The sequence below is a fragment of the Pezoporus flaviventris genome, unplaced genomic scaffold (genome assembly GCF_033815535.1).
Source record: "Pezoporus flaviventris isolate CSIRO_AGI_PZ_B2104156 unplaced genomic scaffold, CSIRO_AGI_Pfla_v1 ptg000015l, whole genome shotgun sequence".
Lineage (NCBI taxonomy): Eukaryota > Metazoa > Chordata > Aves > Psittaciformes > Psittacidae > Pezoporus > Pezoporus flaviventris.
Genome location: NW_026892563.1, coordinates 18,715,457 through 18,742,650, shown reverse-complemented (window position 1 = coordinate 18,742,650; position 27,194 = coordinate 18,715,457). Strand labels below are relative to the sequence as shown.

Genomic DNA, 27,194 nt, shown 5'->3' with positions numbered 1-27,194 from the left:
GAATCATCTTCTCAGACACTTGCCACGGGCATGGTGCTGGAGAGCAGCAGCCATACGGCTGCATTGTTTTTAGACTCAGACTGATCACTTGGGCTCAGGTTGGGAAGTTTATACCATGTGGTTGATGCCCTTCCAACACGCTAGATTTGGTGGGCTTGGCAATATTTAGCATAATCCCATGCAGGGTGTTAAAATAATTTTTGCTTCTACCAGCTAGGCACATCAGTTAACATGCAGGAAATGTGCCTATCAAGCAGTGCTGTTTAAGTGAATTTTTGGCTTGTAGTAACCATTAAATACTCCTTCTCCAGCACATCCCAGACCTTGATCAAAATCCCTCCTGCCCCAACCAGGATTTGGTCCCCTTTCCTGCCTGGGTGCAGGGAGGCAGCTGCACCCAGCAGCCTCCCACCTCCCTTCCTGGTGGTGGCCTTACGCAATGGGGAGTCTTTGTCTCCAATGTCTAAGGGCCTGGAGCACACTCTGTATATACCTTCCCCGCCCAGGTTAATGTAAATGAGTAACAAAGCAATTTTCAGCTGGGAAGCAGACAGAAGAAGGCTTATTCGTCTTCCCTCCAACTTGAGGATTAGAGGGACTCGGCTGCAGGACCACACAGAGCTGTTTGCTCACCTGGGAAGGTCACAACATGAGGTTCTAGGACTGCTACAGCCATTGCTAACATGAGCTGTGAAGTGCCCTCTCACGAAAAGCCCAACTGCTGCTAGCATATTTTCAGCAGCCACAAGGCAATGTAGTGTATAGAAGGAGAGACTGACATCAGGGGCTCCATCCATCCTCCAAAACCAATGGAGGCAGGTATTAATGCAAAACCTACATGCTTCCCTTTTTCCCTCCCACCCCTGCTATTTTATAGGCTTCCAAGCACTGTTTTCTGGCTTTGAACAAAGTGCTACAGTGAAGGTCTGGCAACTTTCCTGATCCATCTGCAGCTATGACTTGCAGGTGCCCTGGCTGCCTACGTCAGAGAGCTTTATATTTGGAGGGGTCACCCTCAGCACCCAGGACAAACACCCAGATAGCTCCAACACTACCTGAAAGAGACGATTCCCTAGGCACACAGGAAGCTTTGGCTCTGTGAAGCAAGAGGCCAATGCAGCAGAACCAGCCACCTCTGCCAGGAAGTGCTGTGGTCCACCGGCCTCTGCCTGCCTTCCTAGCAGCTGTGCAGCTCCCTGCGGCAGTCACCATAAGCATCTGGGCAACAGTAGCACTGCAAGTGGTGATAGAGTCAAAAAAGAAACCAAGTACTGTTTCATAAAGACAATACTATTCAAGTGCTGTTTATGTGCTTACTATCCAATATAAAAGCCCCCCAAAAAGTGAGGTGTTTTCTTGCACTAGTCATATGAAACTGAGTCCACCGGTTCACAATTGATTGGAAGGGAAAATAGAAATGCAGAGCAATTTTCACAAGGGAAAAAAAAATGTTTCTGCTTCTTCAGAAACAAACACAACCATTCCCACCATCATGGCCACCCAGCAGCACCACTTCTATTTCTCTAGTCTGCAGAGAAGCACACCTCCCATGGCTTTCACATACTCCTCAATCCACAAGTAATCCATATACCTGATCTTCTGACAGACCCAAACCATTCCTGAAAACGTCCCCACCTCCAAACACTCATGCCATTACAGCAGCGTGTACACATATGCAAGATGATCTGTGGTCAGGCCCAAGTCAGCTTGTGGAGGTACTGCTCATTAGCTGTAACTCAGGTCCACCTATGGCAATGCAAGGTAATGCACCTTATCTTATACCACTCTTGGAGAAGCTGCACCACAGCACATTTGCTGTGCTCCTCCTAACAGCATGTACACACTTAGTTCCTGCAGCCCAGGTCATGCTTGGCAATTTATTAAACTCCATTAACATCACTGTGAGTTTGAGCTCTTAATTACCCTGTAATCTAGGCAAATACTAGAAGATGCAAGAGTTAAACCACTGCTGGTCTCATACGAGCTAACCTCCAACCTGCTCTTCGCTGCTGGGAAGACCACCAAAGGCAGAGAGGGAGAACTGGAACTGCTGTGGATGCTGACAGCAGTGAGAACACTGCAGGCTGCATTGAGCCAAGGGTGGGCACAGAGACCCTGCACAGGACCACAGCTACATGGGACCCCTCAGCTTGCACGCACCCAGACGCACGCACTGCCTAATGGGCACCCCGCTCCACCGCTGGCCACTGCTGGGATCATGCAATTTGCTGTATGAAGGCTTTTTAAGCTACCTGAGAACATCACATTCCAACTCTTATTGAAAGCGTAATTGGAAGTCTCAAAAAGCAATTACACTAAAAGCACTCTGCAGTGAATCAACTAACTACCTGTTTGCCCGTGAGCCTCTAGAACCAGCCACAGCATCAGCCGATGGGGCTGTACTTCCAGGGTACGTGCATGGAGCTGAGCACGGAGGGAGGCTTCACACATGGGAACAAGCCAACAGCTTTCCCCTGGAAAGAACTGGGGTTTGTTTGTTACCACAGACACTCACCCTTTCTCAAGTCCTTTGACACCATCCCACCAAGAAAGCAAACAAGCAGCAGATAGCAAGCCTGCTGAGCCAGGGAAAAAGGATGTTTGTGTTTGTTTACAATTCAATTACAACTTGAGATGTTGCAACCAATAAAAGGAAAAACTACATTCTGGTTCTAGAAACCCCTAAATCTTGTGTGACCTATGCCTTGTGAGGCACAATAAAAACATAAATATCTACATGGTAACTTCCCCCCACCCCCCCTCTTCTGCACTGTTTACAGCACAGCTGGGCTAATCCCATTTCCACTGCTCTGTATTCTGACCTCCTTAAACAACCCCATGATAGGATGTTAAAACACTCTAATCTATAAATAATGTATTCCCCTCATCCAGCAATGGATTACTGGGCCATAAAACTCACTGCAACACACCACACAGTTGCCTGTTTAACAAAATAATACTGAGAAAGACTTATCAGTAGAGAGTTGTCCTCTTTCTTGCCAAATTCTGTTAAAGATTTGACGCCCCCATTACTTTTGCATTGGAATTTTTTCAATAAATTGTTTAGGAGCTGGTATTTTATCCTAGTGACCTCTTTTTCCCCTCTCAAAGACCCTTTACATTTTTTTTTTTGTGCTATTAATCCTCACAGCATGGCAAAAGACCAGCACCAGCTAACTAATCTGAGCCAAAGTGAAGGGGGAGCAATAAAAGGCTGCCATACGGCACAGGACCTCAACATACATGACGAGGCCACACTTTAAGCCCAAGCCAATCTGTTGTCCCAAGTGGGGAGCTCCCATTTTTTTTACACCACCCCCACCCCCCACCCCCCCCCATAATCCTGCCTTAGTTTCTAGTGGGAAGATGCTTGGATATTCACTGGATACCATGCTGGGCCACTCCAGGTCACTGATGCCGCAGGAAACTATCCGTATTTTCCTTGGGTTTCATTTTCAAACAGCCATTACCTACAACTCAAGACACCATATGCAACTTCATTTAAAGATAAATGAGTCTGTTCCGAAGACTGATGCCTAATAGGCTTGCTCCCACTGCTGCGATGATGCAAAATCAATGACTCCTTGCCACCAATACCAGCAGGAATCTTACCACTGATTTCCTAGAGCAAAAGCATAAAGCTCAAACAAACCACTTAAGAGATGCAAATTTGCAGTTTCACAGATACTTTTTTTTCCACCAGCCATTCTGGAAAAATAAAGTGTTTCTGCCTCAAAACAAGTTGGAACCCTCTTGAAAACAGACGTGCACCCTTTAAAGAGCAGTTCCCCTAGGAAGCGTAACCAGGCTTGCCACACTTCAGCACTTAATTTCTTAGCTCTATCTGCTGTGATTAACACAGCAATTTTCCACACATTTTTCATAATGCACAGATCACTTCTAGCTCCAAAAGGACTGGGGAAAAACAAGCAACCCACCAACACCCACAAAACCTGCTTCCTTCATTCCACTGCACTAATCACATGTGAAAATTGAAATCATTCCTGCAATATGAAAACACCATCAAAGGAATTAATCGCCGCCTTGACAATGGGTTTCTGGTATGTTAAATGAAACGATTAAAGCACTAACATTTCCAACAGCTACAGTGTGACTTAACTCCCCCCAAAAGGTACACATTATACTTTGCCTCTGCACAGGAGTATTACTCATGGCTGATGGGTTGCAGCGCCACTCTGAATCAGGTCTGAACCCTGCCCGTTGGAAAGCAAGCCTGGTGCCCCTCAGGAAGCAGAATCCATATCCAACATTCCCACAGCAGCCCTGAAGATTGCGGGTCAGGATGGCAAGCCCAGAGAGGATGGCGAGCCAGCCCCTCAATAGCAGAGGAAGAGCAGAGCCAGGAGACAATGCTACTCACTTGGTTATTAGCCCGAATGCTTAGTCACAGTAATTGCAGGGCCAGGGCTCTGTACTCACATTTCCTGTCACCAACCCAAGAATTAGGCAATTTAGATTTAAAGATAGTAACCAGTATATAAAATAACTTGGTAAGTGATCGCAAAAGTAGGTAGGAGAAAAATGAGCAACTCAATACGGAAAAGGTTCCCCTACCCCCTGCTTCTGCAGCGTTATCAGATCCCAGATGAGTGCGAGATCCCACCAAACCCAGCCTTCCCACCCTTACTGAAAAGCATGGCAGCATTGCCCGTCGCAATGTTTCAGCTTTCCCCACCTCACAGAAACACCTAACAGAGCTCAATTCAAGTTGAAACCTTTCACGGGGTTCATTTTCAACAATTAAAGAGCACAGCAACCTGTAATTACTGAAAATAAAGCCAGACAGCAGGAGAAGGGAAACATCTTTAATAAGTAACACGATACTACATTTTCTCTCTTGGGGAATTTAAGTCCCCAGCTCCCATTCAATCAGTTTGAGCTTTCAGTGTCTGCAATGAATCCGGTGTGCTTCAGCTACCTGCAAGAAGCACAGACTCTGCAAGAGGAAACAACACTTGACGATTTGATTAAATGTGACCCAGAGAAAGCAGCACCTCCATCTGTGCTGGGGGAAGACAGAAGTTAGGAGAAGAAAGCCTTACGGGACGCACAGTGTCTTAGACAGCACAACAACCCTACACCCCTCAAACACTTTTTCCCAGCTCTTATTTCCCCAGTCCAGCACACACACAATGCAAGCAAAAGTTAATGTTGTTCGTGAAGTAGCTTACCACTCATCATCAACAGCACAAACATCTTCGCCTGTTGTATTTCCCAAGCCCCAGCTGCCTGTAGCAGAAAGGAGGAAGCGCCAGCGTTTCATTCCCCTTCTGCTTCAGAGTGGGTGTAACTAGTTAAGTTTCATGCTAAGATGAGACGGGTCAATTGGGTGTGTTTGAAGGTTTGGGGTTTTGCCATCCCTCCTTCCTTCCCTCCCTCCCTCCTTCCCTCCCTCTCTTGATTAATTCCTCCCGTAGCAGGCTTCAGACGAGCTGCCACTCAGCCCCGCTGGCTCCTGAAATCTGAATTCCTAAGGACACCCCTCCGGGGTGACTTTAACTCACCAGCCTGGCGTGCTGTGAGACGAGTCAAGAGCTAAAACATCCAGTCAACCCACAGAGGCGACTTGCACATCAGCTACATGCGAACCAGCTGCGCAGTCCCCTTCTTCGTACTGTGAAACTGCATCATCCTGGGCATTTCACTGCATTTTCAGGGAGCAATTCACCAGCAAGACATAAAACAAAAAACTTCTGACCTCCTCTGTGCCTTTTGCCACTGTCCTCGACTGCCTGATGTCCCAGAGGATTTCTCCCTGGGTAAATATCTGGACAATGCTTCTGCAGAGGACATGCATTCAAAAGGCACAGGCAATTGCCTCCCATTAAGCTGTCCACAGGTGCTAAACTGTTTGCATGATCAGGAACTATAGGGATTTAAAAATTACACATAGATCTGGTTTTACTTAATTCACCACTTCCACGTAACTGTCTCTGGATTAGGATTTGAGCAGCAGCATCCTCAAGACTAGGGCTGGTTAATGGTTGCTATAAATAACAAATACCAGTACAAAACCTAAACCATCTGTGTTTATCCTCCAACTTCCCCCACCTTGACTCTGCACCATTTATATGGGAGAAGAAAAACAGGTATCAAACTATTCTTGGAATGAAGTAGACAACACAGTAAATACAAAGACAACACAAATCAAACCGGTTAACAAATTAACATTTAAAACTCTGTGTGATACTTCAAAAAAACAGACTATTAGGGAATAACCATATCCTTGCAGTTCTGCTCTCTGCAACCCTGCAATGACCACCAACTGGGAAAAGGACAAAACCATTAGGAAAAGAAAAAAATCAAATGGCAAAAGGTACGTAGAGCAGAAGCCCAGGTCTCCCACATCATTTTACCACTGTTTTGTGACGGCAGCAGTTAAATAGCTGCAGTGAGGCTGTGGGTGCTATGGGTCCTGGCAGAGAGGACGAGAGATGACTATTTTGGGCCAGCAGGAGATGAGATAGTTGGAGAAGTGATTTGATGCAGCACAATCATCTTTACACACCCCATTATCAGAAACAGACGAGCAAGCCGAGCTTCCTGGTACGGCAGTTAGTTTTAGCCCACTTCAAACAGCAGGTTTGATTTAACTTTACATCTGAGTACTTGCAGAGTCAGATGTTTCTGATGTATCTGCCCACATTTAGAAAGCACCAGGTCCCCTGTGACCACAGGCACTCTTGATTAGCACCAGAGTCTTCCATCTCAACAGTAAAAAAGGGCTGAAGGAGGGATGGGATCAGACAGACTGTCTGGACTAGAAAGCACTGCAATGATCGATCTTTAGCCTTACGGTTAATTTAAACACCAAGTGAGCAACACCAACAGCTCCTGTTTGCGGGCAGGGCAGAAGAAACAAACGGGACAAAGCCCAGGGGAGCGGACTGCCTCCTCCAGCAGTTTTTGTGGCTGGTAACTAGCAAACCCAGAGCAGGCGAGCAGGTTTGGTGAGCCATAGGTGACTCAGAAGGCAAGGGGGGCTGCTGCTACCTGCCTTCAGGTTCACTCAGGCAGGCACGGCCAGCACTCACCATCTTCAGCCCATTCAAACAGCCCAACAGGCAAAGCCACATCCAGAGCTCTGACGCCTGCTGACTTAATCGCTCCCATCAAAACGACTTCGCCATTACACGGAAACCGATGTGTATGCATACACAGGCGTGCTTGCACACAAGCTCCCCTAGATACAAAGCAATTATGCTCCAGTCCTAAAGGAGGAACATATATGCTTACTACAACAGATTGCAAGTGATTGTCTGAAGCGTTTTTCAGCTTAAGAGGACTAAAGGAGGCACACCCTTTTGCTCCCAGTGTCAGGTCAATTTGCATTCTGCCACAGCACTTTGGGGCACCTTTTCCTGCTGGTTCACTGCTACCTATAGCAGACCCTTGGCATAGCCAGGACTCACAGGAAAACATGAACTATGTGTGCCTCGGTCCCTGTAAGAGCTGCTTTCAGAAAGCTTCAGACAACTAAGTCATAAATCAGCAAGTCCCAGGTTAGTCTGGCCGGCCACTGGTGGATTTTAAATCAGTGCAGATGGATGAAAGAAAAGCAGTGACTTCCCCTTCCCACTGTGACCTGTAGCACTGAATAAGAAACAGCAAGTAATAAATAGCAAGACTGATGTACTGGAGAGATGCACAGAATTACAGGTGCAATCACATAGTTAAGGTTTGTTGTAGGTACAGCATTTGATTTGGTTGATACGGTTGTGGCTGCAGTCCTGAGGAGGGGCTGGAGGGAGGGGCAAGGGAAGCCTCTCCCCAGACACGTTACCCAGACTCCAAAGCTCACTGAGGAATGGGACGATGGCCTTCAGGGAAGCCTGGCTGTGTCAGGCAAGCTGCAGAGAGCAGGTGTCCATGGCCACTCGGGGAAGGCTGACAACAGCCTCTCCAAGAGCCATCCAGCGCAGTGCCATGGCTTGTCAGCTCATGCCTGCCTGCTGCAGGAGAACAGGCATTTCCAGGCCCTGGCCCTGTCACCCCAGCTAGGCTGACGCATTTGGATACACGCCTTTTGATGTGGGCTTCCTCTGAAGGCGCATGAGCCAACTTACATAAATCTTAATGCTCTCCTGCGCTAAGTGATCAGCAAAGACCTACCGAAACCTGTTTTGAGACAACCTAGCATATCCAGCCCAAAATGGGCTGGAGACAGCCAGGCCAGCCAACAACTAAGCTGGACAGCCTCCAGGAGCTTGAAGAAGTGGCCATCAGCTAAACCTTGAGGTTGAGGGCATAAATTTACTCTCCCCGTCTCAGCTGAGTAAAGACGATACCACTGGGAAAAGACCCTTTTTCTTCCAACATCAGTAGGACAAATCCCAGCAACCCTCCAGGGAGTCCATGGGCTCACCCAAACACCCAGCTGAGATGTGGAGATCCCACCAAAGAGCCCTGAGGAGAAAGGTCCTCCAGCACAGCATGATCCACTTGCAGGACAGCACCTTCTCAGTGGTGAAAGGAGGAGAGAGGGGCTCCCATCAGACACAAGCCAACTCTGTATCCTATATAAAGGTGTATTTATCAACCCTAATTAACATGCCGGGCTTCTCACACCCAGGCACACCTGCTAATTAGCACATATGAGTTAATATCATTTTAACAATGGATTATCACTTTGGGCAGAAAAATGGGAGTCACTTCAGTACAGTGACTCACCCCTAGCACAGCAGCAAGGTAAGATACGAAGAGGATCAGCCACGCTTGCACAGGGCTACACAGACCGTATCTCTGACTACGGCTTACTTTACAAAGCCAAGGTGCTTCAAAAATTCATGATTGTATCTGTCTCATTTTCCACCTGCACAAACAGATGGCCTTGAAGAAGCGTCCTGTCTTGATCCTCCAGACAACTGGAGCCACTCAGGTGTTTCTTCAAGTCCTTATAGCCATGGTGGAGCTGCTAATGGTCCCAGCCACCATGATTACCTCCTGCTGTGGTCAGTCATGTTTCAGGACATGACACAGGGCCCACCAGATACTTATCATCTGCCAGGAATGACCCCAGGGGAACATCAAGGTGCTGATGCCTAACACCAGTTTCGGTGTTACTCCAGACATCCCATAACCACAGACCAATGTGGTGGCTAAGGCAGGCACCCTGGTGCACGTTACTGCGACATTATACCTCTTTTTCACATAACACTGTAAACTGCAGCCCTACAAATGTGACCTGGGCTTCAAAGTTCAAGCCAGCCCTTACAGATCACTGAGGATGATGTGTCCAAGCCATGCACTGGCTTTCACCCTGGTACCCCTTCCCTGGGAGCAACATCCACACTTGTGCCTGTGCACCTCAGCATCTGACAGGAGGGGCTGTGACCAAGAATACTGCTAAAGCAAAGGGCTATCTCTGTGTAGGTGGGGACACTGTTTGACTCGAGCCATCTTATATTCAATGATAAACTGAGGAGGAAAGTTCACTTAGACTGCATTCATTTTTTTACGTCTCAGTTTTTAGACTGGATCTCTATGATGTAGAAGCTCACAAGAGGGCACTGGTGGAAAATCACCACACCACCATCAGAATCACTTCTACCCCCTGAAATTGACATTTAACACTGCCTGCCTTCACGTTATTCAATGAAAGCCTGCAAACCAACCCTTGACAATTGAAGAACGTTATCACCATAAAAAATTATGCTAGATTGAATGTATTCATTCTCCCTCTTATCAGAAAGATTTTCTCAGCCTCACGGTTCTATTTGGATTTAGGAAGGGAGCTGTGAAAGGTTAAGTATTGTTCAGCCACAAATAGCTCCCTTTCAGCCTCTACAAAAGTAAGGTAATGAACTACAGGGCTGGGGCTTTTCCCCTTTGGACAGGTCAGCAGATATATCAACTCACAGAAAAACTGACCCCTGCTGTTGCATTGCAAAGGGTACTTGAAAAAGGTTTCTAAGAGCTATGGGGAGTGGATGCTGGCGATGAGCCAGCACCCTTGCCTGTGAAACCAAGACAAATGACAAGTGACATGAACCGCCTCTGGAGCAAACACAAGTTAAAATTTAAGGTTTGTATTTCATTGTGCTGCTTGTGGCTGGCAGTTCTCACATGGATGTGGGCACTTTGCTCACACTCAGCATGCATAACTTCATGGGCAAAGGCAGGGCTTCTTGTCTCTTTACTGAGACAGTCCAGGTGCCTGTGGGTACAATACACACCTCTGTGTATATAGGATTAATATCTGTAGAAGAGGCTAGCTTCTAGTCATCTAGCCTCAAGAAAATATCCTCAGTGGGTGAGCTCTTCCAGACACGCACGCTAGCACGTGTGCACACACGTACCTGGAGTCCCCACAAGCTTCTGCACCTCCCCAGAACCAAGACAGAGTGCCCAACACCGCCTGGCTGTACACAATGCCTCCAGCCCAGCTCCCCCCTTAAGCAGTGAAGCAGGTACCACTGCAACATCCAGCATTGCACAAGCCTCGCAACAGCACCCATGAGCCCGTTTGGTCCTTACCACAAGTACCGCATGGTGCAACAAGCCACAGTTCAACAAAAGTAGGATCATTTCCTTTTTTGAAGAAAAGGCTCAGGAACACTTTATTCAGGACCTCTTATCTAAACACCTCCTCTCGGTTCTTTGAAAGAAACTAGGCAGTAGCTGCTGTCATTTTCATGCTGCATTCTGACATGCTTCCACCACATCCCTGCCAACAGTTTTAATTTCATTGGAAAAAACAGCTCAAAATGAGAGTGACAAGCTGTACGCTGGTGATGATGCTGTCAAGTGATGGATAACGTAGGTTTACATTAGTTGTCAAAATTTCTCAACACTAAAAATAGGTATCACAAGATTTCGATTTCACCACATTGAAGTATTAAACACATGGGATATTCACACCTTCAAAAGAGCCTGAAGCCCCTCAAAGCTAGGCAAAACCAGCAGTGTGTGACGTACAGCAAAGCAATCTGAGCATGACTTACTCTGAGTAGAAAAAACAACACACTGCTGTATGAAATCTCATTAACAACACTGGCCAAAGTGGAGGCAAGATGTTGCACACAATATGAAACACAACAGCATGATAAGGGATAAACACTGCAAAGGAAGGAAGAAAGAAAGAAAAAAGAGCTTGGAGGAGAAAAGAGAAAATCCAATATTGCATCCTGTTATCCCAGCTCTTAGTCAAGATCCCACTGAAAGAGAGGGCAGAGATCTTCCCGCGGCAGCTCCTCCTTTCCCTCCTGTCACCCCTTGCCTGCCCAAACCCAGCAAGAAAAGGTCCAGAGCCACAAGGCTGGGGAAGGATGAGAAATCACATGAGAAGCAAGTAGGTTGCTGGAGGGCTGATATTTCCATTCAAGGAATGACTTCTCCCCAGGTGGTGATCCACCAAAGGACACTGGCCAGGCAGCAGGTTGCCAAAGGAGAGGTTGTTTTTATGGGTAAGATGGATGGTGGGGGTGTAGAGAACATTTACAAACTAAATTCAGCTTGCTTATTCCCTCTGAGTCACTGAGATGACTAGCACAGGCAGAGTTGTCCCTATATTAGGCCAATATTTGTAGCAGAAAGAAAATGAAGTATCATAAAGATTTACTAATTAGATGTTATCATAACACTGTGTAAAACTGAAGCAGCACTCCAATGTGCTTTATAAATAATTATCAAATTAACTTTCATGATATCCCTGTGAGGCAGTATTATCCTGATCTTCTGCACGGCCAAATGGAAAGTGAGTGGTTTGCTCCACAGTCCTTGAGCAGAGGCAGGATTACAACAGACGCCCCGGTCCCCTGTCACTAACACCTGATCCAGGTGCTGATCACCCAGGGTGAAAAACTGACTCAAAACACCCTCGTATTAAGTTAGCCAGAGCACCTGATCTGTTTTCACATGAGCAGTGAGAGGACAGAAGATACCTGTCCCAGCATCTCCCTTCTCATGGAGACGGCAGCCCATGGCTCAGACTTAGCAAACTGAGGACAGCTGCTTCAAGCATGGACTATAAACATCTGCTAAGTCCACTGGCACAACACAAAGCACTCTTCCAGTAATTCTTCTGTCCGGACAGTGCTTCCTTGTGCATCCAACTCTCACCTTTCACTGGAGCAAACAGACTACCACAAGTGTCCTTGCTCCTTCCCTCACTGAGCTTTTTATTGAAGAAGACCAAGGCAGCATCAATGCCATCCACACACCACCCTTTTGGCAATGCCACTTCCACCCATGCAGTGCAGGGCTGATTGGCATATCTAAGGCCAAGTCACTTTCTCAACAGCTCACTGTCAAGTGATAGGAGAGGACAAGTCAGGGAAGGGAGCAATCCAGCCAACAGGATGGGCAGGAGAATGAAGAGTAACGGAGGTGACACATGCACCCTGCTTCTCTGAACTCTTCACAAAAGCATACACTGTAATCAAGGATGCTCTTGCATAGCTACCTGCACAGCCCAAAGCAGACTTTGGGAATGAGACTGGCTCAGATATCTCCTGCTGCAAGCCCTCATGCTGCCTTCCCACCACCAGCCACACTGCAAATTGGACCACTGGGCAGGCCCAATTTCCCATCAGCTGGTCCTCCCCATGAAGTACTCTGAGACCTTCACAGAAAGAGACAGTAGAGAAGCATAAACTGCTGCTAATTACTTTCTGATGGATGCATGTTAAGAAAGTAGTCAGACCTGGATCTATTTTAGTCATGCTGCATAACAACAGAAGATGCTGGTTGACTGGATGTGCTCTCACTTTCAGAAAACAAGCTCAAATTCATTTCTTCTCTTTTTTATAAATTTTTACAGGCAGATGTTAAAAAATTCACCTCAATGAAAAGAAGCCCCAGACTGGTTTCAGCCTCCCCAGACCAGAGCACGACATGGGAATCACACTGCTCAGTTAATACCTCCCTCCCAGGGGTCCCAACTTAACACCACTCACTCGCAGCCTAACCCAAAGCCCTCCAACATAAGCAGAGACCTTAACTTCAGGTTCTGCCCAGATAGCCATCATCACTGACCTCCACAGGATGACTCAAGGCTATAAACTCTACAGCTGGCGGAGAGGGCTGGCACAACTGGACTTGCCATCCCTCGGAGGTCTCACAGAGACTGAAGGAGATAGGGATGTCTGTTTTGTATCTCAGTGCTTTCCTTCTTCTCCTTTTCCATTAAATTGTTCTAGCCAGATTTCTTTTTTCCCTTTTAAAAACACACATAGAGTTATTTAATTGAAAGATTTTACAGAAAATGTATGCTGGTGTTCTACTTTTCCTGCTTATACTCCACTCATTCACTGCCATAAAACAGCTTCTCATATTCCATCTATATTTCCATCTACTTTTGCCTATGCTGTGCTCCTAACAATAAACAACCCTTTAATTTCAAGACACAGTTTGTATCCATCTACGGTCTCTGTCAAGCATCCATATTGGTGGTGCCCATGCCAAGTCTGGGTACACTGCGTAACACAAACTGAATCACCAGCAGTTCTGTCAGGATATATGGAGATCTTCACCATGAAGATGCTCAAGGTGAAAAGTGAAATGGGATCACGTTTTCCAGTGAGGCTGTTCAGGCTTCACCCTTGGAGGTTTCCAAGAACAAGGTGAAAAGCCCTGAGCACCCTAGTCTGATCCCAGAACTGGCCCTGCTTTGGGCAAAGGGCTGGACTGGAGACCCCCACACATCCCTTCACACCTGAGAGACTCTGATGCATTGACCCCAGCCTCAGGGACACTCTCCAAACACTTATCAATCAAATGCCCAAGACCATGCCTGGCAGAGAAGGCAAAACTCCACATCAAGAGGAGATGAGCATTGGGTCCACCAGCCTTGCAGCCTCTTCACGGTTCACGGAATAGTTTGATCCAGCCAAGCCATATCCATGACTGGAGTGGCTGAATCCTGCCTCCTTCCACACTGCCTGCGATATGTGCCTACCAACCTAGGTACATAGCTTTAGGGCCACCACAGCACCCCCAAGCCTTTTCAGTCATGCAGAGCTGAAAACACATTTAAACAAACAGGTCTCTGTTAAACCATATGACAGCAAGGGCCGAAATGGCAGAGGCACTCATGGAAGTGGTTTCACCAGCAAACCTGAAAACCACTGACTTCCAATAGGGCTTTATAGTACTACCCAGTGGCAGCAGGATACTGTGAGTCCATAGCATTCTGCAGAGCACACCTCTATCTACAGCCTCATTCACAACCTACAACTGAACAAATTCAGGTATTTCTGGATATAGCTTGGAGGCCAAAAGCAAAGTGTGGCATAGGCATGCTAAGATAGGACAGTACTGAGAAATGCCACTGGTGCATTTTGCTCTGAAAAGCATTAAAATTACAGGAAATTGTTCAGACTCCCTTTATTAAGGGAACAAGAAACTGAGAAGCATGACCAGGAAATGCTGTTTAAAAGCTGGCTCTTTTTCATGGTTAGCAGGCAGGGAAAGGAGATGCAGAACAAGAGCAGGAGGAAAGCATGAAGCAACTGGAAGTATCTTCTCTGAATTGCAGTCTGAAATCTTTGACATCAGTAAATTTAGAAGAAAATAAAGTATCTCTAAATGTTGTTCTAAATTACTATTTGGAAGAAGACCACAGCTCATTACAGACAAAGCAGACATAGAATATATGGTTTGTGATACCCAATGGCCCTGGTTTGTGAGCCCATTCCTGAATATTTGCAAACCAGTGGCAATTCTGAGACACAATACATACCTTGGTACGCATTCATGGTGTTACAGGCTCACCTTTGGAAGACCTGCATTAAGGTCTGACCTGAGCCTGAAGCTTCTACTGCCATTGCCTTTATACCTGCACAAATGTGGTTTTGAACACTCAGAGATGCATAATTTCTCTGAGTGATCCCTAAGACAAACAGCTCAGATTTACTGCTCAAGGGCAGAGACCTGGTCTCTTTTACTGGCAAAAGCCTTGTATGTACTCTGAAGATCATGATAGTTCTAGAACTGGTGATTAATTTTCCACATCTGTACTTTCCCCTCCTTTAAAGTCCTTCCTGTTCCTTTTATTTCTTATGAAGCTTTTCAGTATTCATCTGTTACTTGAACATTAAAGCCTGATTTGTGATTAAACACAACATTTGGGAGGCATACTCCAATGCTGCCTGCTGTCACTGTTCCAACTGTAAGAAGCTCTAAGAGATATCAGTATATCAGGGCAGACCCTTCTCTGCCTAAGTCCATGTGATCAAAGTTATTTCTCCCCTGTTCTATTCCTACACACACACAAGAAACCCTATGATCAACACACAGTGGGATAGCTGCACGGTATAACCAACAATGGCTATGTATTAAAGTGGCAGTAAATAGGGCAATGCCAGAGAAATATGTTGTAGAGCAATGAAATAGTTCAGATGCATTAATTGCACAAAACCACTAATCAGAGATTGCATGCTTAAGTATGTTAGGAATGCTGCACTCTGTAACTTGAAGAAATTGCTTTTATAACTTCCCCCGCTGTAGCCGCACTCAGGAGATAAGGGAACTCTTCAAACTTAAATAACCATGTTCCACATCTTGGGGTTCTGCAAAAACCAGCTGAGTTATTTGGAGGCCAGCTTAGGTCAGGCCAGCTGAAGCTGGGCCAGCACAGACAGTGTGAGCATCAATCCCCCCACCCATTCTAATGACATGGTTGGCTGCAGGAAAAGGGAGCCTCCTACATCAGTCATAGATGAAAGTCCTGGAGCGACTCCTGCAAAAGCAGAATAAAAAACAAAGAAGGCCTCAGGTCTCTCTTAGATGATCCTACAGCACAGGTGATCCAGAGCTTCTCCAGGGAGTTGCCTCATCTTCTTCACTCTTCACCCCACTCTAAGCATGGATGTCTGGCTGGTCCTTAAGGCAGGTATCTCCTGGGACATCATTTTGCAGGACACAGGTAAAGAAGCTCTGAAATCCACAGCAAAGAAAGCACAACCCCATAGCAGGGAAGGAAGGATAATCAAGGATATCTCTCTGTGACTGGGGTTTAGAATGAAGAATCCTAATGACATGGCTTATTGAGGCCATGAGAGACTTAAACAGGTTCCAAGACACCTCCTTTCTCCTCAAACCTCCTCAAAAATGACACAGTCAAATGATGCAGAAAGACAGAGACCAAAGAGCAGGGAGCGACAGCTGTCCATGCTCCAGAAGAAGGAAATGGAGGGGCAGACCTCCTAGTCATTGCACATTCACACAGTAACAACACTTGAGAAATTACTCACTGCAGGCAGATGCACAGTTCAGAAGCAGGATGCGCTAAAGCACTCACAGAGACACTCATGTTAGAAGCAGGCAGAGGATGTGAGTGCCACAGAACAAGTAGCAGCCCCTCACATGCAGGAGGGGCTTGTGATAGGCTCAGTGCTTGAAACCTCCAGGTAACACCAGGAGAATCAGGAGGGACTGGTCCAAAGCATATTGTGGAGAGGTCTGAGCTTTGCAGGATGTTTCATTAAACTGTCCCTCTCTTCAATCAACTTTCAGCAGAGTCCAAAAGCACTGGGAAGTGGTCGGCTTCTCAGCGCTAGAATAAATTGTCCTAAAGCATTGGCAAGGTAAGACTGCAGATGGTGGTAGGAAGCACCAGCCTGCAAGAGAGGTTTTCCCCTCTATGTCAAAGCTTCCAAGTGACATTGCTGATGATCTAAGGAAAAAATGGCTCTGCACAATAGGAAATGCTGTTGAAGCTGTGTTCCATAGATTGTCCATGACCTCCACTTCTTTTTGCTCTCATTAAGCAACATGCAGCAAAGTCTTTCAGTCAGCCCTGGAAACAGACCATCATTCCTCAGCAAAAGACTTAGCCACAGGACTGACTTCAGACACATTAAACTCACCCTTGGTTTTAACCAGAGCTCCAGTACCTGCCAAAAACTGATCATCAAGCTTAGAGGTATGAATGGTGACACATCTTTACCCGAACAGGCACTGAGTTGGCTAACAGCATCCTGGGCCAACATTGCCTCCATCCCTGCTCCTCCTTGCCCCACTTAAACTACTGCACATCAGGGTTGCCGTGTCCTGCCTATGCGTTTCCACCTCCAATAAGCCACCAGCCCTCTTTTAGCACCCTGGTTCACAAAACACAGCTGGCCAAAAACCCCACATTCATATTTTCTGGCCATTTTGGCACCCTGAACTTGCAATGAGGAAAGCACCAGTGCCACTGCAAGGAGGGGAGGAGGAACACATGGCCCTGATGAAAAGGATAGCTCAAGCTCAGAGCCATGCCTCTACCGCTCGGCAGTGAAGCACAGAAAGGGGGCTGGCTTACAGCAAACTGAGTGAGCAATACACAGTCTACGTACTGGATCAGTACCTTGGTCTGATTCAAAACCACCCTGGCAATACAGTTGTGTGACAAGGCAAGATGCCCCAAGCTGGAAGTATTGAAGACTTGCTCTTGCAAAACCCAAGCCATATACAAGCACAGCACAAAAACATCACAGATGATATTCCTCTTCCCCCACACACACACAAAAAAAAGGAGGAATTAACTTGTGGATCACCTGTGAAAGGAGCAACAGCTCCTATTGACATTAGTCAATATTTGATACAATGGAATGGGAGAGAAGGGAAGAGAGTGGAGACCTTTCACATTTTTCTCTTTTTTTAAGATGCACTCTCAGTCTATATTCTCAGTAAATATCTCTGATTCTCTATTACATAAATGTCAGCCTTGTGGTGGATTGGAACCTCGGGATTACTGCACTGGCAGAATTAACATATTAGACATAAAACCCATAATATTTCATTATCCATTGTAAACTGTATGTGCTTTCACTCTAGGGAAACTGGAAATATCACCCAAATTCACTATCATTTTCTGCAAACTGACTATTCTGCCACGTACTCGCACACTGGTGCATTCAGTTTGATGATATATCACTCTTTCAGTTTCATCCTTCTTTCTCTACAGCACTGACATGTTTTAAAATCCATTTTTTTGTTCTGTTTTCGTCTCTATTAAGGTATCACACTACAAAACCACTCAGTTGAAAAAAAAACAAAACAAAACAATTGACCCTGGAACAAACAGAACAAATCATATTCGGCAAGCTGAAAACACATCAGAAGGAACCTAACCTGATGTCTGAAATAAGGGTAGATAGAAGGCCACATGGAGGTAAGAAAACCTCAAACACAACAAGCAAGACTTCAACTCGTTTATAGGTATGCTAGGTTCTGTGGTCAATAGTGAGGCACTAAAGAACAGAATCTGTTCCCTTCTGCTGTTTAAACTCCCTGTATTTTTCCTTCCCACTATTAGGCTGGCTGCAAATTCGAAGATTTGCATAAACCACAGATTTTGTCTGTCTCTTTGAAAGGTCAAAAATTAGAAGCAGCACAAACAAACACACATGACAAATAGGCCAGCTGGCAGTGATTTGGAGTGACCACATGGCAAAGTGTGAAGAAGAATAAGGGCAGGAGAGGAGTCTTTCAAAGCCTGGGTCATACATATACTATAAGTAACAGGGTGCCTCAGGAGAATTTTTTTTTATGTAATCAGTTTCATATCTTTGCAAAGATTAGTGACCAACTACCCAGATTTAGTGCTGTCATGTTTCTATAAACATTTCTGAATATACTTTCTTTGATAAAACATGCAGCTGCTGACCCAGTTTTTCAGATAAACATTTCACTATGTATTACATTGTGTGCTTCAAAGAAGCCTTAAACATTTTTATTTCTAAGAGACCATGCGTTCTCTTCTGCAGGGAACGGAGCATTGCCCTAGGACAGAGAAAGGAAAGGACAAGTAAGCAGAGCAGGAGGAGGGTGGGCAGGAACTGCAAACAGATACAACAATAAAAGTCTTTACCAAAACTGTGATGGTTGTTACTCACATGAGGGCGTTACAGAAGTAAGTAGGAAGGTAGGAAAGCATTTGTTGTCCCTCGTAGCTTCTGGAATGGAACAGAAAGATTAACAGGTCAACTTCAAACATCAAGCCAGATGCATACAGCTGGTGTTAATCTGCATGACCCTCATTACCTGCAACAGCCCTCTGCCAAACTGGCAGCCAAAGAGCTGGCCAGACTTTTATTACTAACATCACCTCGACCTATTAATGTAGGGAGAAAACAATTCAAATCCAACTTGCTTCTCACTATTTGCTGCTGTTTATATCTTGCCAGAGCCACAAAACCCAATTAAGTCCGTTTCCCTTTGGTTTGCAGCTGGTCAGCTCCAGGCACTCTGGGCTGCATTATCTGGGGCTGCCAGTCCTGCAGGGAACATTTATTTGTTTAAAAGCAACTCTTTCCACTGGACTTGGGCTTAGCTAATTGTACCATTTCTATTGATCTTAAATTTTATGAAAAGCTTGGCTCCCAGTTGCATGCTGTCAGCAGAATTATGCTTGGGGGCCAAACTTGGTTTAGTCTGGGTCTCGCAAAATGATAAACAGGTTTTAAGATAGTAGAACAGAATGCTTTTAAAAACTAAAACTCTAGAATGCCCATCCAACTAAGCAACAAAAGGTCACACATCCCCAGCAAATATCACTACTGCGTGATGTTCAGAGACTGGAAACGTGAGTCGATTAATGACACCCTGAGAACAATCCAACTGAGATTTTCTATGGCCCTTCTTCCTGACCAACTGTCTTCACATCACCTCAAAACATGGGTTTGTAGGAGGGAGAGAGTTTGCTGATGATGGCTCATTATTTAAAATGGTTGTATAACCACAATAAAAAAAAAAAAGGAAGAAGAGAGCTTCCTGCTGCGGTTCGACCCACCACAATGCACCGAGGCCTTTCAGAACTCTTGCAGGCTCTAAGTGCTGCAGATGATGTAACATCATCAGACATTTCCCAAATAAATAAGCAAGCTGCAACGTGCCTCCCTCCAAACCTGCAAAGCAATTTCCATTCCAGTCCAGGAACCTGTACCAGGGTTTAATACTCTCTTCAATATCTACCCTTCCACAAACAAAATCTGTGCCCGCTGTTACAGGAACACGCTTAATCCTTGTAAGCAGATGTCAGCCTCCAAAGCTGAGAAAATGACTTTGTTCTTTCGGATCAGGGAATTTAAAATGCAAGAAGTTGAAATGCCCTGATGAGTTTGGTAACTTAAACCCTGAGAGGAAGCACCTGCTTTCTGAATAGCTGCCCAATTAAAAGCCTGCCACTGTTTTATGCATCCATAATTCAACGTGAATGGTCTTTCACTAGTTGACAATATACCAGCAGTGGTCAAAACAGCAATGTAGGAGAAAAAGAGACGAGGAGCTGCCAAGAGCAAACGGCCTGAATCGTGCTGCACTGCCCCATGCAACAGCTCAGGGTTGCTCAGAAAATATGGGCCCTGTCCAGAAGGAAAGGGGAGACCTGATCACCCAGGACATAGAGAAGGCTGAGTTACTCAAAGATTTTTTTTGTCTTGGTCTTCATTGGCAAGTGCTCCAGCCACACCAATTCACAGAAGACAAAGGCAAGGACTGGGAAAATGAAGAACTGCCTGCTGTAGGAGAAGATCAGGTTTGAGACCATCTAAGGAACGTGAAGGTGCACAAGTCCATGGGACCTGATGAAATGCATCTGTGGGTCCTGAAGAAACCGGCAGATGAAGTGGCCAAGCCACTGTCCATCGTATTTGAGAAGTTGTGGCAGTCTGGTGAAGTTCCCACTAATAGGAAGAGGGAACTTTTCCCTCCATTTTTAAAAAGGAAAAAAAGGATGACCCAGGAACTACAGGCCAGTCAGTCTCACCTCAGTGCCTGGGAAGATCATGGAGCAGACCCTCATGGAAACACCACATGGACAAAAAAGGGGTGATTGGTGACAAGCCAACATAGAATCATAGAATAGTTAGGGTTGGAAAGGACCTTAAGACCATCAAGTTCCAACCCCCCTGCCATGGGCAGGGACACCTCACGCTAAACCATATCACCCAAGGCCTCGTCCAACCTGGCCTTGAACACCGCCAGGGATGGAGCATTCACAACCTCCCTGGGCAACCCATTCCAGTGCCTCACCACCCTAACAGGAAAGAATTTCCTCCTTACATCCAATCTAAACTTCCCCTGTTTAAGTTTTAACCCGTTACCCCTTCTCCTATCACTACAGTATGGCTTCACTAAGGGCAAGATTGTACCTGACAAATTTGGTAGCTTTCTCTGATGGGGTTACAGCACTGGTAGAGAAAAGAAAAGCAACTGATGTCATCTGCCTGGACTTGTGCAAGGCATTTAACACTGTCCACACGGCATCCTTGTCTCTAAACTGGGGAAGCATGGATTTGGTGGATGGACCACTTCGTGGATATGGAATTGGCTGGATGACCGCAGACAGAGAGTTGCGGTCAACAGCTCAATGTCAAAGTAGAGAACAGTGTATTTCTGTCCTCAGCAGTATTCCTTAGGGGTCAGTGTTAGGACTGGTGCTGCTTAACATCTTTGTCAATGGGTAGTGGGATTGTGTGCTCCCTCACCCAGTTTGCTGATGACACCAAGCTGTGTGGTTTGGTCGACAAGCTAGAGGGAAGGGATGCCATCCTGAGGGACCTGGACTGGCTGGAGAGGTGGGCCAATGCCAGCCTCATGAAGCTCAACAAGGCCACATGCAAGGTCCTACACCTGGGTCAGGGCAATCCCAAGGCAGAGACTAGACTGAGAGCAGCCTTGATGAAAAGGACTTGGGAGTGCTGGTTGATGAAAAGCTCAATATGAGCCAGCAGTGTGCGCTTATGGCCCAGAAAGCCAATCCTGGCCTGCATCAAAAGAAGCGTGACCAGCAGGTTGAGGGAGATGATTCTCCCCCTTTACTCTGCTCTTGTGAGACCCCACCTGCAGTGCTGCATTCAGGTCTGGGGCCTCCCACACAAGAGGGACGTAGAGCTGTTGGAGTGAGTCCAGAGGAGGCCCATGAAGATGATGAGAGGGCTGGAGCACCTCTCTTATGAAGACAGGCTAAGGGAGTTGGGCTTGTTCAGCCTGGAGAACAGAAGGCTCTGGGGAGACTTTATGGCAGCTTGCAGTACCTAACGGGGCCTACAATAAATCTTTTTATACAAGGACATGTAGTGACTGGACAAGGGGTAATGGCTTTAAACTGAAAGAGGGGAGATTTAGGTTAGATATGAGGGAGGAGTTCATCCCTGTAAGGGTGGTGAGATATTGGAATAGGTTGCCCAGGGAAGCTGTGGTTGCCCCATCCCTGGCAGTGTTCAAGGCCAGGTTGGACGGGGCTTGGAGCAACCTGGTCTAGTGAAAGGTGCCCCTTCCCATGGCAGTGGGTTGGAACTGAGTCCGTTCTGACCCAAACCATTCATTGATGATACGACTCTATGAAAAACAAATGCTGAGAACACACAAGAACAAACAGCTTGCCTGCAGGATTAGCAACCACAACAAAAAGCAAGAAACAGTAGCAATCCTTTCAGCTGAACTAGAAATAAAGCTGGCAGGCTTCTCATCACAGCCTGCCTGCCACCATGCCACCCAGGGCAAAAGAAGGCCAGGCTGGATCAGAGACTGGAGCATAATTCTCATCAGTCATTAGGCAGCAGGTTCTAATATTCAACCCAGGTCCTGATCCATCTTTACGTCAGCTAAGAGAGGCTCCCGCTGGTTGCTGGTCCAGGACAAAGTTATTCAGCCATTTACCAAAAAGCCTTGTTTATTTTGTGCTGGTTGTTGCTCTCCCTCAGCCAAGCCAGGTTTTCAATAAAGAAATGCTTTCCCTGTAAACAGGCAGAAACTCAGCTAAAAATAGGATGTCCCACACACACTGTGAAGCAAGGAGGACTTGGCAGGAGAGGGACTGTGTCTATTAGGAGTTCAGGCAGGACCAGCAGTACTTCAGCAACCTTTGTGGGAAATTTTATCTGCATTACTACACATGCACAAAGGATATCAGCTTGGAAGTCTTCAAACCTGCTGGCATGAATCCTAATGACAGGCAAAACTGTCGCTCTGCTCGATTAAAATCTGCATCGATACCCAGGGCCAGGTCATCACTTCCCCCATTTCCCACCACCTCCGGAGGGGTGCGGAAAGCCCCAGGGAGAGGCTGTGCTGGCCTCGGTCCAGCATTCAGGTCCGCAGCAGCTTTGGAGTGCATCAGTCGCCACACACTCAGTGCACACCAGCTCCTTGGGCACACTCACACGAAACACTGGTGGCTCTCATAAGCACACATGCCAAAATCCTTCTCCTGCTCCACAGAAGCCAGCCCTTGCCCTGCCACAGACATCTGCCACAAAACCAGCTCCCCCTGACATGGGGCACCTCTCTCCCTCACCTGGATAGGGGCTGAAGAGAACAAGTGACTGACACGCAGACCATGAGCCAGACTGAGCCCAGACTTTTATCCATTCAAGCCAACAAGTCCCCAGGAGAAGCAGACCCCAGATTTTCCAAACTATAAAGTAACAGCAACAAGAAGCCTGCCTTCTTCCCCATCATCAAGTCCCTCTTGCAACAAAACCAGGGTTGGAGGCAGCCCCTCATTTTGTGCAGCTGCTGCCAGCCCTGCCAGGAAGCAGAGGTGCTGCGGGGAATGCAGGAGGTGTCTTGTAATTAAACCATGCATCAAAACGCTCAAATGTAAAGTGAACAAGTTAAGATTAGGCAGACAACCTCAGTTCTGACATCGTCTAAGTTTAGCTTGCTTAAAACCACAGCATCAATAATACGTATTTAACATAGAAGTTGGGATGCAGTTTCTAATGTGTCTCTCGAAAGGTCCACTGAAGAAAAAATGGAAATGTTTTTTAAAGAGATGTAATTTTTCCAAGTAAATTAACCAAAGTTTGGCTAGAAGATCTACAAATTTTCCTTACTTTTATATTTTGTGTAAGAAAAATCTGTGATACTTGACTAGACTGAAGTCAGAGCATTCCTGCTTTCTCCTCCCAAGACTCCCCTCAAGAACAGCTCCAGCTTTCTTAGGGATCCATTTTGTCTTATCTACAAAGGCCTTTTCTTCTCTTCCATTATTCCAAAAGGTCCTAGTGAAACCCAAGCATCCCCAGCAACTACTGTAAATCCCCAGTCCTATTTTCTGTTTTTAGAATGGCTGTAACAGTATGGTATCATCATACAGTACTTATCCTCAAAAACATGTAACTCCAATTCAACAATCCAATTACATATGCTCCTAGCATTTGTACAGAAGAGATTTAGATCTTAGCTCTCCACTGTTTTATCTCTTTCCCTGTCTGCCAGTGCAGAAATTATCTCAGGCTATAGAACAGGTCATGTCCAACTGCTTCTCCTATCTTGCTTTAAATCTGGAAAAAAAGCAGCCATCAAGCAGCTCGCACTACTCTGTCAAGCTTCTCGTTCAGCTTTTAATAGCCATCCCTCTGAACTGCAGTGGAAAGAGCTGGTTATGTTGTCTCCCTAGCATCCCACATCTAAGCAATGCTATCAAAAGGGCAACTTGTGCCATCCAGGGGTCCATTCAATCACCTCCTGAGGAGCACAGTGCTGAAGGAACCTGTGCCATGCTCGTAAGCATTGGGGTCACTTCAGAAGTGATGGCAGTAAGAGTCTAACACGCTAAAGAGCAACGCGCCCATCTAGAGCAGAGCAGTCAGAAGGGGAGCTCCCAAGAGCAGAGAAGGCAAAGGACAAAATGATGGGAAAACAAGAAACACAGACACATGCACGGATGGTAAAACCCACCTTCTATATTTCAGTGACTTGCCTAGAACTTGGGGCTGGGATGGCAGGGTAAAACCACACCAGCATACCAAGCTACGGGCAGGGAGAAATCATCCTGTCCTGCTCTCTTCTGCCCCTGATCCCCCAGACTGCATGTACATTCTTCCCTCATGGGCACCACCAGCCATCCATGGCCCTTCCCATACCCAGCACTATCCATGCCAACTCACTGCTTTTGTCAGCAAACTGAGCCACCGTGAAGGTGTCTCCATGTCTCAACAACACACCCACCTCTCGCATAGTTAGACAGAAGTAACACTTCTGTTTCATTTATTCCAAGTGTTCCTACAGGCCTATCCTCCATGATATATGTATACATTTCTTGAATCAACATCTTCTACATCTAATAGTGAAACCCTGTTTTAATGCTGTTTTGCCACTCACCTGCCAGGGATATCCCCTCTCTCTCTCACAGCGGTATGCCCTTCTGTGCTCTTGCCCAAGACCTGTCTCTTACCTCATCCCATTTTTTCCTCATATTACACCTCCAACACATTCTTGACAACTCATAGTTTAGTCATTACAAGCAAGTCTAAACCCTGGCTATGCAGCATTTGCCAGCAAGACAGCTCTATCTCCGTGAGAACATCAGCCAGCTTTCTAAATAAGCAGCTCTCAGCAGGTCTGACGCTGTAGCCCAGGAACAGACCATGGAGCAGGCACTGCTCTCGAGAAACTTGCCCTTTATGTACATGCATTAATGTAACTGTGACACTTGCAGATGTTTTTGACTTGTCTTGCAGCAGCTCCGCTCAAGGAGCACTAACTGGAGCGTACACTGAGAGGAAAGGAAGGATTAAGACAAATGAGATCCACAAAGTGTAGCACACCACCAACCAAACATTGACAGTAATACTAAAACTGAAGGGCAGGAGATGTCACTTAGAGCACATTCTCACTATTAGTTCAAACCAAGACCATGAAAGGGACAGCATAACCCAGGGCTGTACATTCCCAATGCTTCGTTCATGCCATTTGAGCATGGCTGCACCCACATGTCAGTCAAATCAGGCTGCCCAAAAGTGCATCTGATGATACCAGGTCATTTTTTAGCCATGTGGCCCGGAAGTGCTGGTAGACACAAACAAGGCAGCAGGAACACAGGACCCAGCAAATGAAGAGGTGCGATAGCACTGTCCCTTTCAACAGCAACTCAGCTCCAGAACATTAAGGAAAAAAAAAACCCAAACCCACCCAGATGCTTGAGAAAGTAACTTTATGTTTTTATTTTTTCTCTGAAAAGTAAGCCAAGAGAAACAGGGAACAAGCTGCAAGCACCTCCAGCCATGCTCCCTCAACACCACCAACGCTGCTCAGAACAGTTGCTTCTGTGTTTTTCCCAACCAGCCTCTAAGGCGAATTGCTGGTTTGGCTGCAGTACCTGCGGGGAACATCCGACCTTGTCCTGCAACCACAGCATCCCACTCCACAATGAGCCATTTCCATTAACTAATCCAGAGTTTCACTACAACATTGCCCTACCAAAAATTAGTTAAAGGCTATGAGGTACCTAGGAACAATCCCAGCCTATTCTGCTGAGCGGCATCTTCTCTCCACTCTTGCAGCATGGTGATCTCCTTTAACCATGCTATTTTGCTGTGTCCCCACAGCTGGACATGAGATATGCCTTTAGCAGCCCCTCACCTCTGACCCACCACTTCCAACATCCGTTTCCCATCCTCTGCCTTTCCCTCTCTCATCTGGCACATTCCCACCACCCTACAATCCAGGCCTTTGTCTCGTCCTCCAAGCAGCACTGATCCCCATGCCCTCTTCCTTCCTCTGCTTCCCCCCCGGTCACCCAGCACTGTTAACTGCACTGTGGTATTCAAACACTGTAAAGTTTAGGAGTGTATAAAAGTCACAGGAGAAGAGAAAAAAATAACCATCGAGTGTATGTTGAATGGTTTTATTTAAAACACAGCCTATACCTAAATCCAGACATCAGTCTGCAGATACAGTCCTTGCCTCGCCTGGCTGCTGGCCACATGCCGCTGCCATGTCTGCTTTCCTCAGGCCCTCCTCCACACCTCCCCAAGGTGCCAGCTCTTCACTGTCTGCTTCACCTATGGCCCAGCTCTCTCCACACTGCCTGCCTTCCTCATGGCTCCACAGCCATCACCATTCCCAACATCATTCCCCCTGCAGCCACATGCCTGCACAGCCCCACTCTGAGAGGGCCTCCAGGCAGTACCACAGCACAGGTGCTGGGCAACAAGACAGTGACAGCAACAGCCATAAACCCCTTTCTTTGCCAGATCCCTGCCTTGCTACCACATCAGAATGGCAGAACCTCCAGCTAGCGCTGGCATTACCACATGCACACCGTGTACGCCAAACCGAGCACGTGTTTCCAACACAGAAGTAACGCGGTGCTGGAGGGGCTCGTCCAGGGTCACGACTGGCTGACATCAGACAAGGCCATGGTGAAAGAAGCTGAATGTCTTCAGATACGCCACAACTTGAACTGAAGCATCACATGCCTCGGGGAGAAGTACGTGATGTGCCGTGACCGCTGTTAT

At 46.5% G+C, this 27,194-nt stretch overlaps 1 protein-coding gene across 11 annotated transcripts in view; it reads right to left on the bottom strand.

Moving 5' to 3' along the window:
* The window catches only part of TIAM1 (TIAM Rac1 associated GEF 1), a 192,899-nt gene that overhangs the window by 113,959 nt on the left and 51,746 nt on the right, over positions 1–27,194 (bottom strand). For 4 of the 11 annotated variants that reach the window (XM_061453660.1, XM_061453665.1, XM_061453658.1 and 1 more), the window contains one exon: positions 18,843–18,902. The exons of 2 other annotated variants lie outside the window; for them this stretch is intronic. Coding sequence is in view for 4 of the 9 variants with exons in the window: in XM_061453666.1 (XP_061309650.1) it covers positions 5,193–5,217 (25 nt within the window). In the remaining 5 variants the exon portion in view is untranslated. Of the gene's footprint in view, positions 1–5,192; positions 5,325–18,842; positions 18,903–27,194 lie in introns of those variants that run through there. 5 more of the 11 variants (XM_061453666.1, XM_061453657.1, XM_061453667.1 and 2 more) reach the window with 3 other exon arrangements.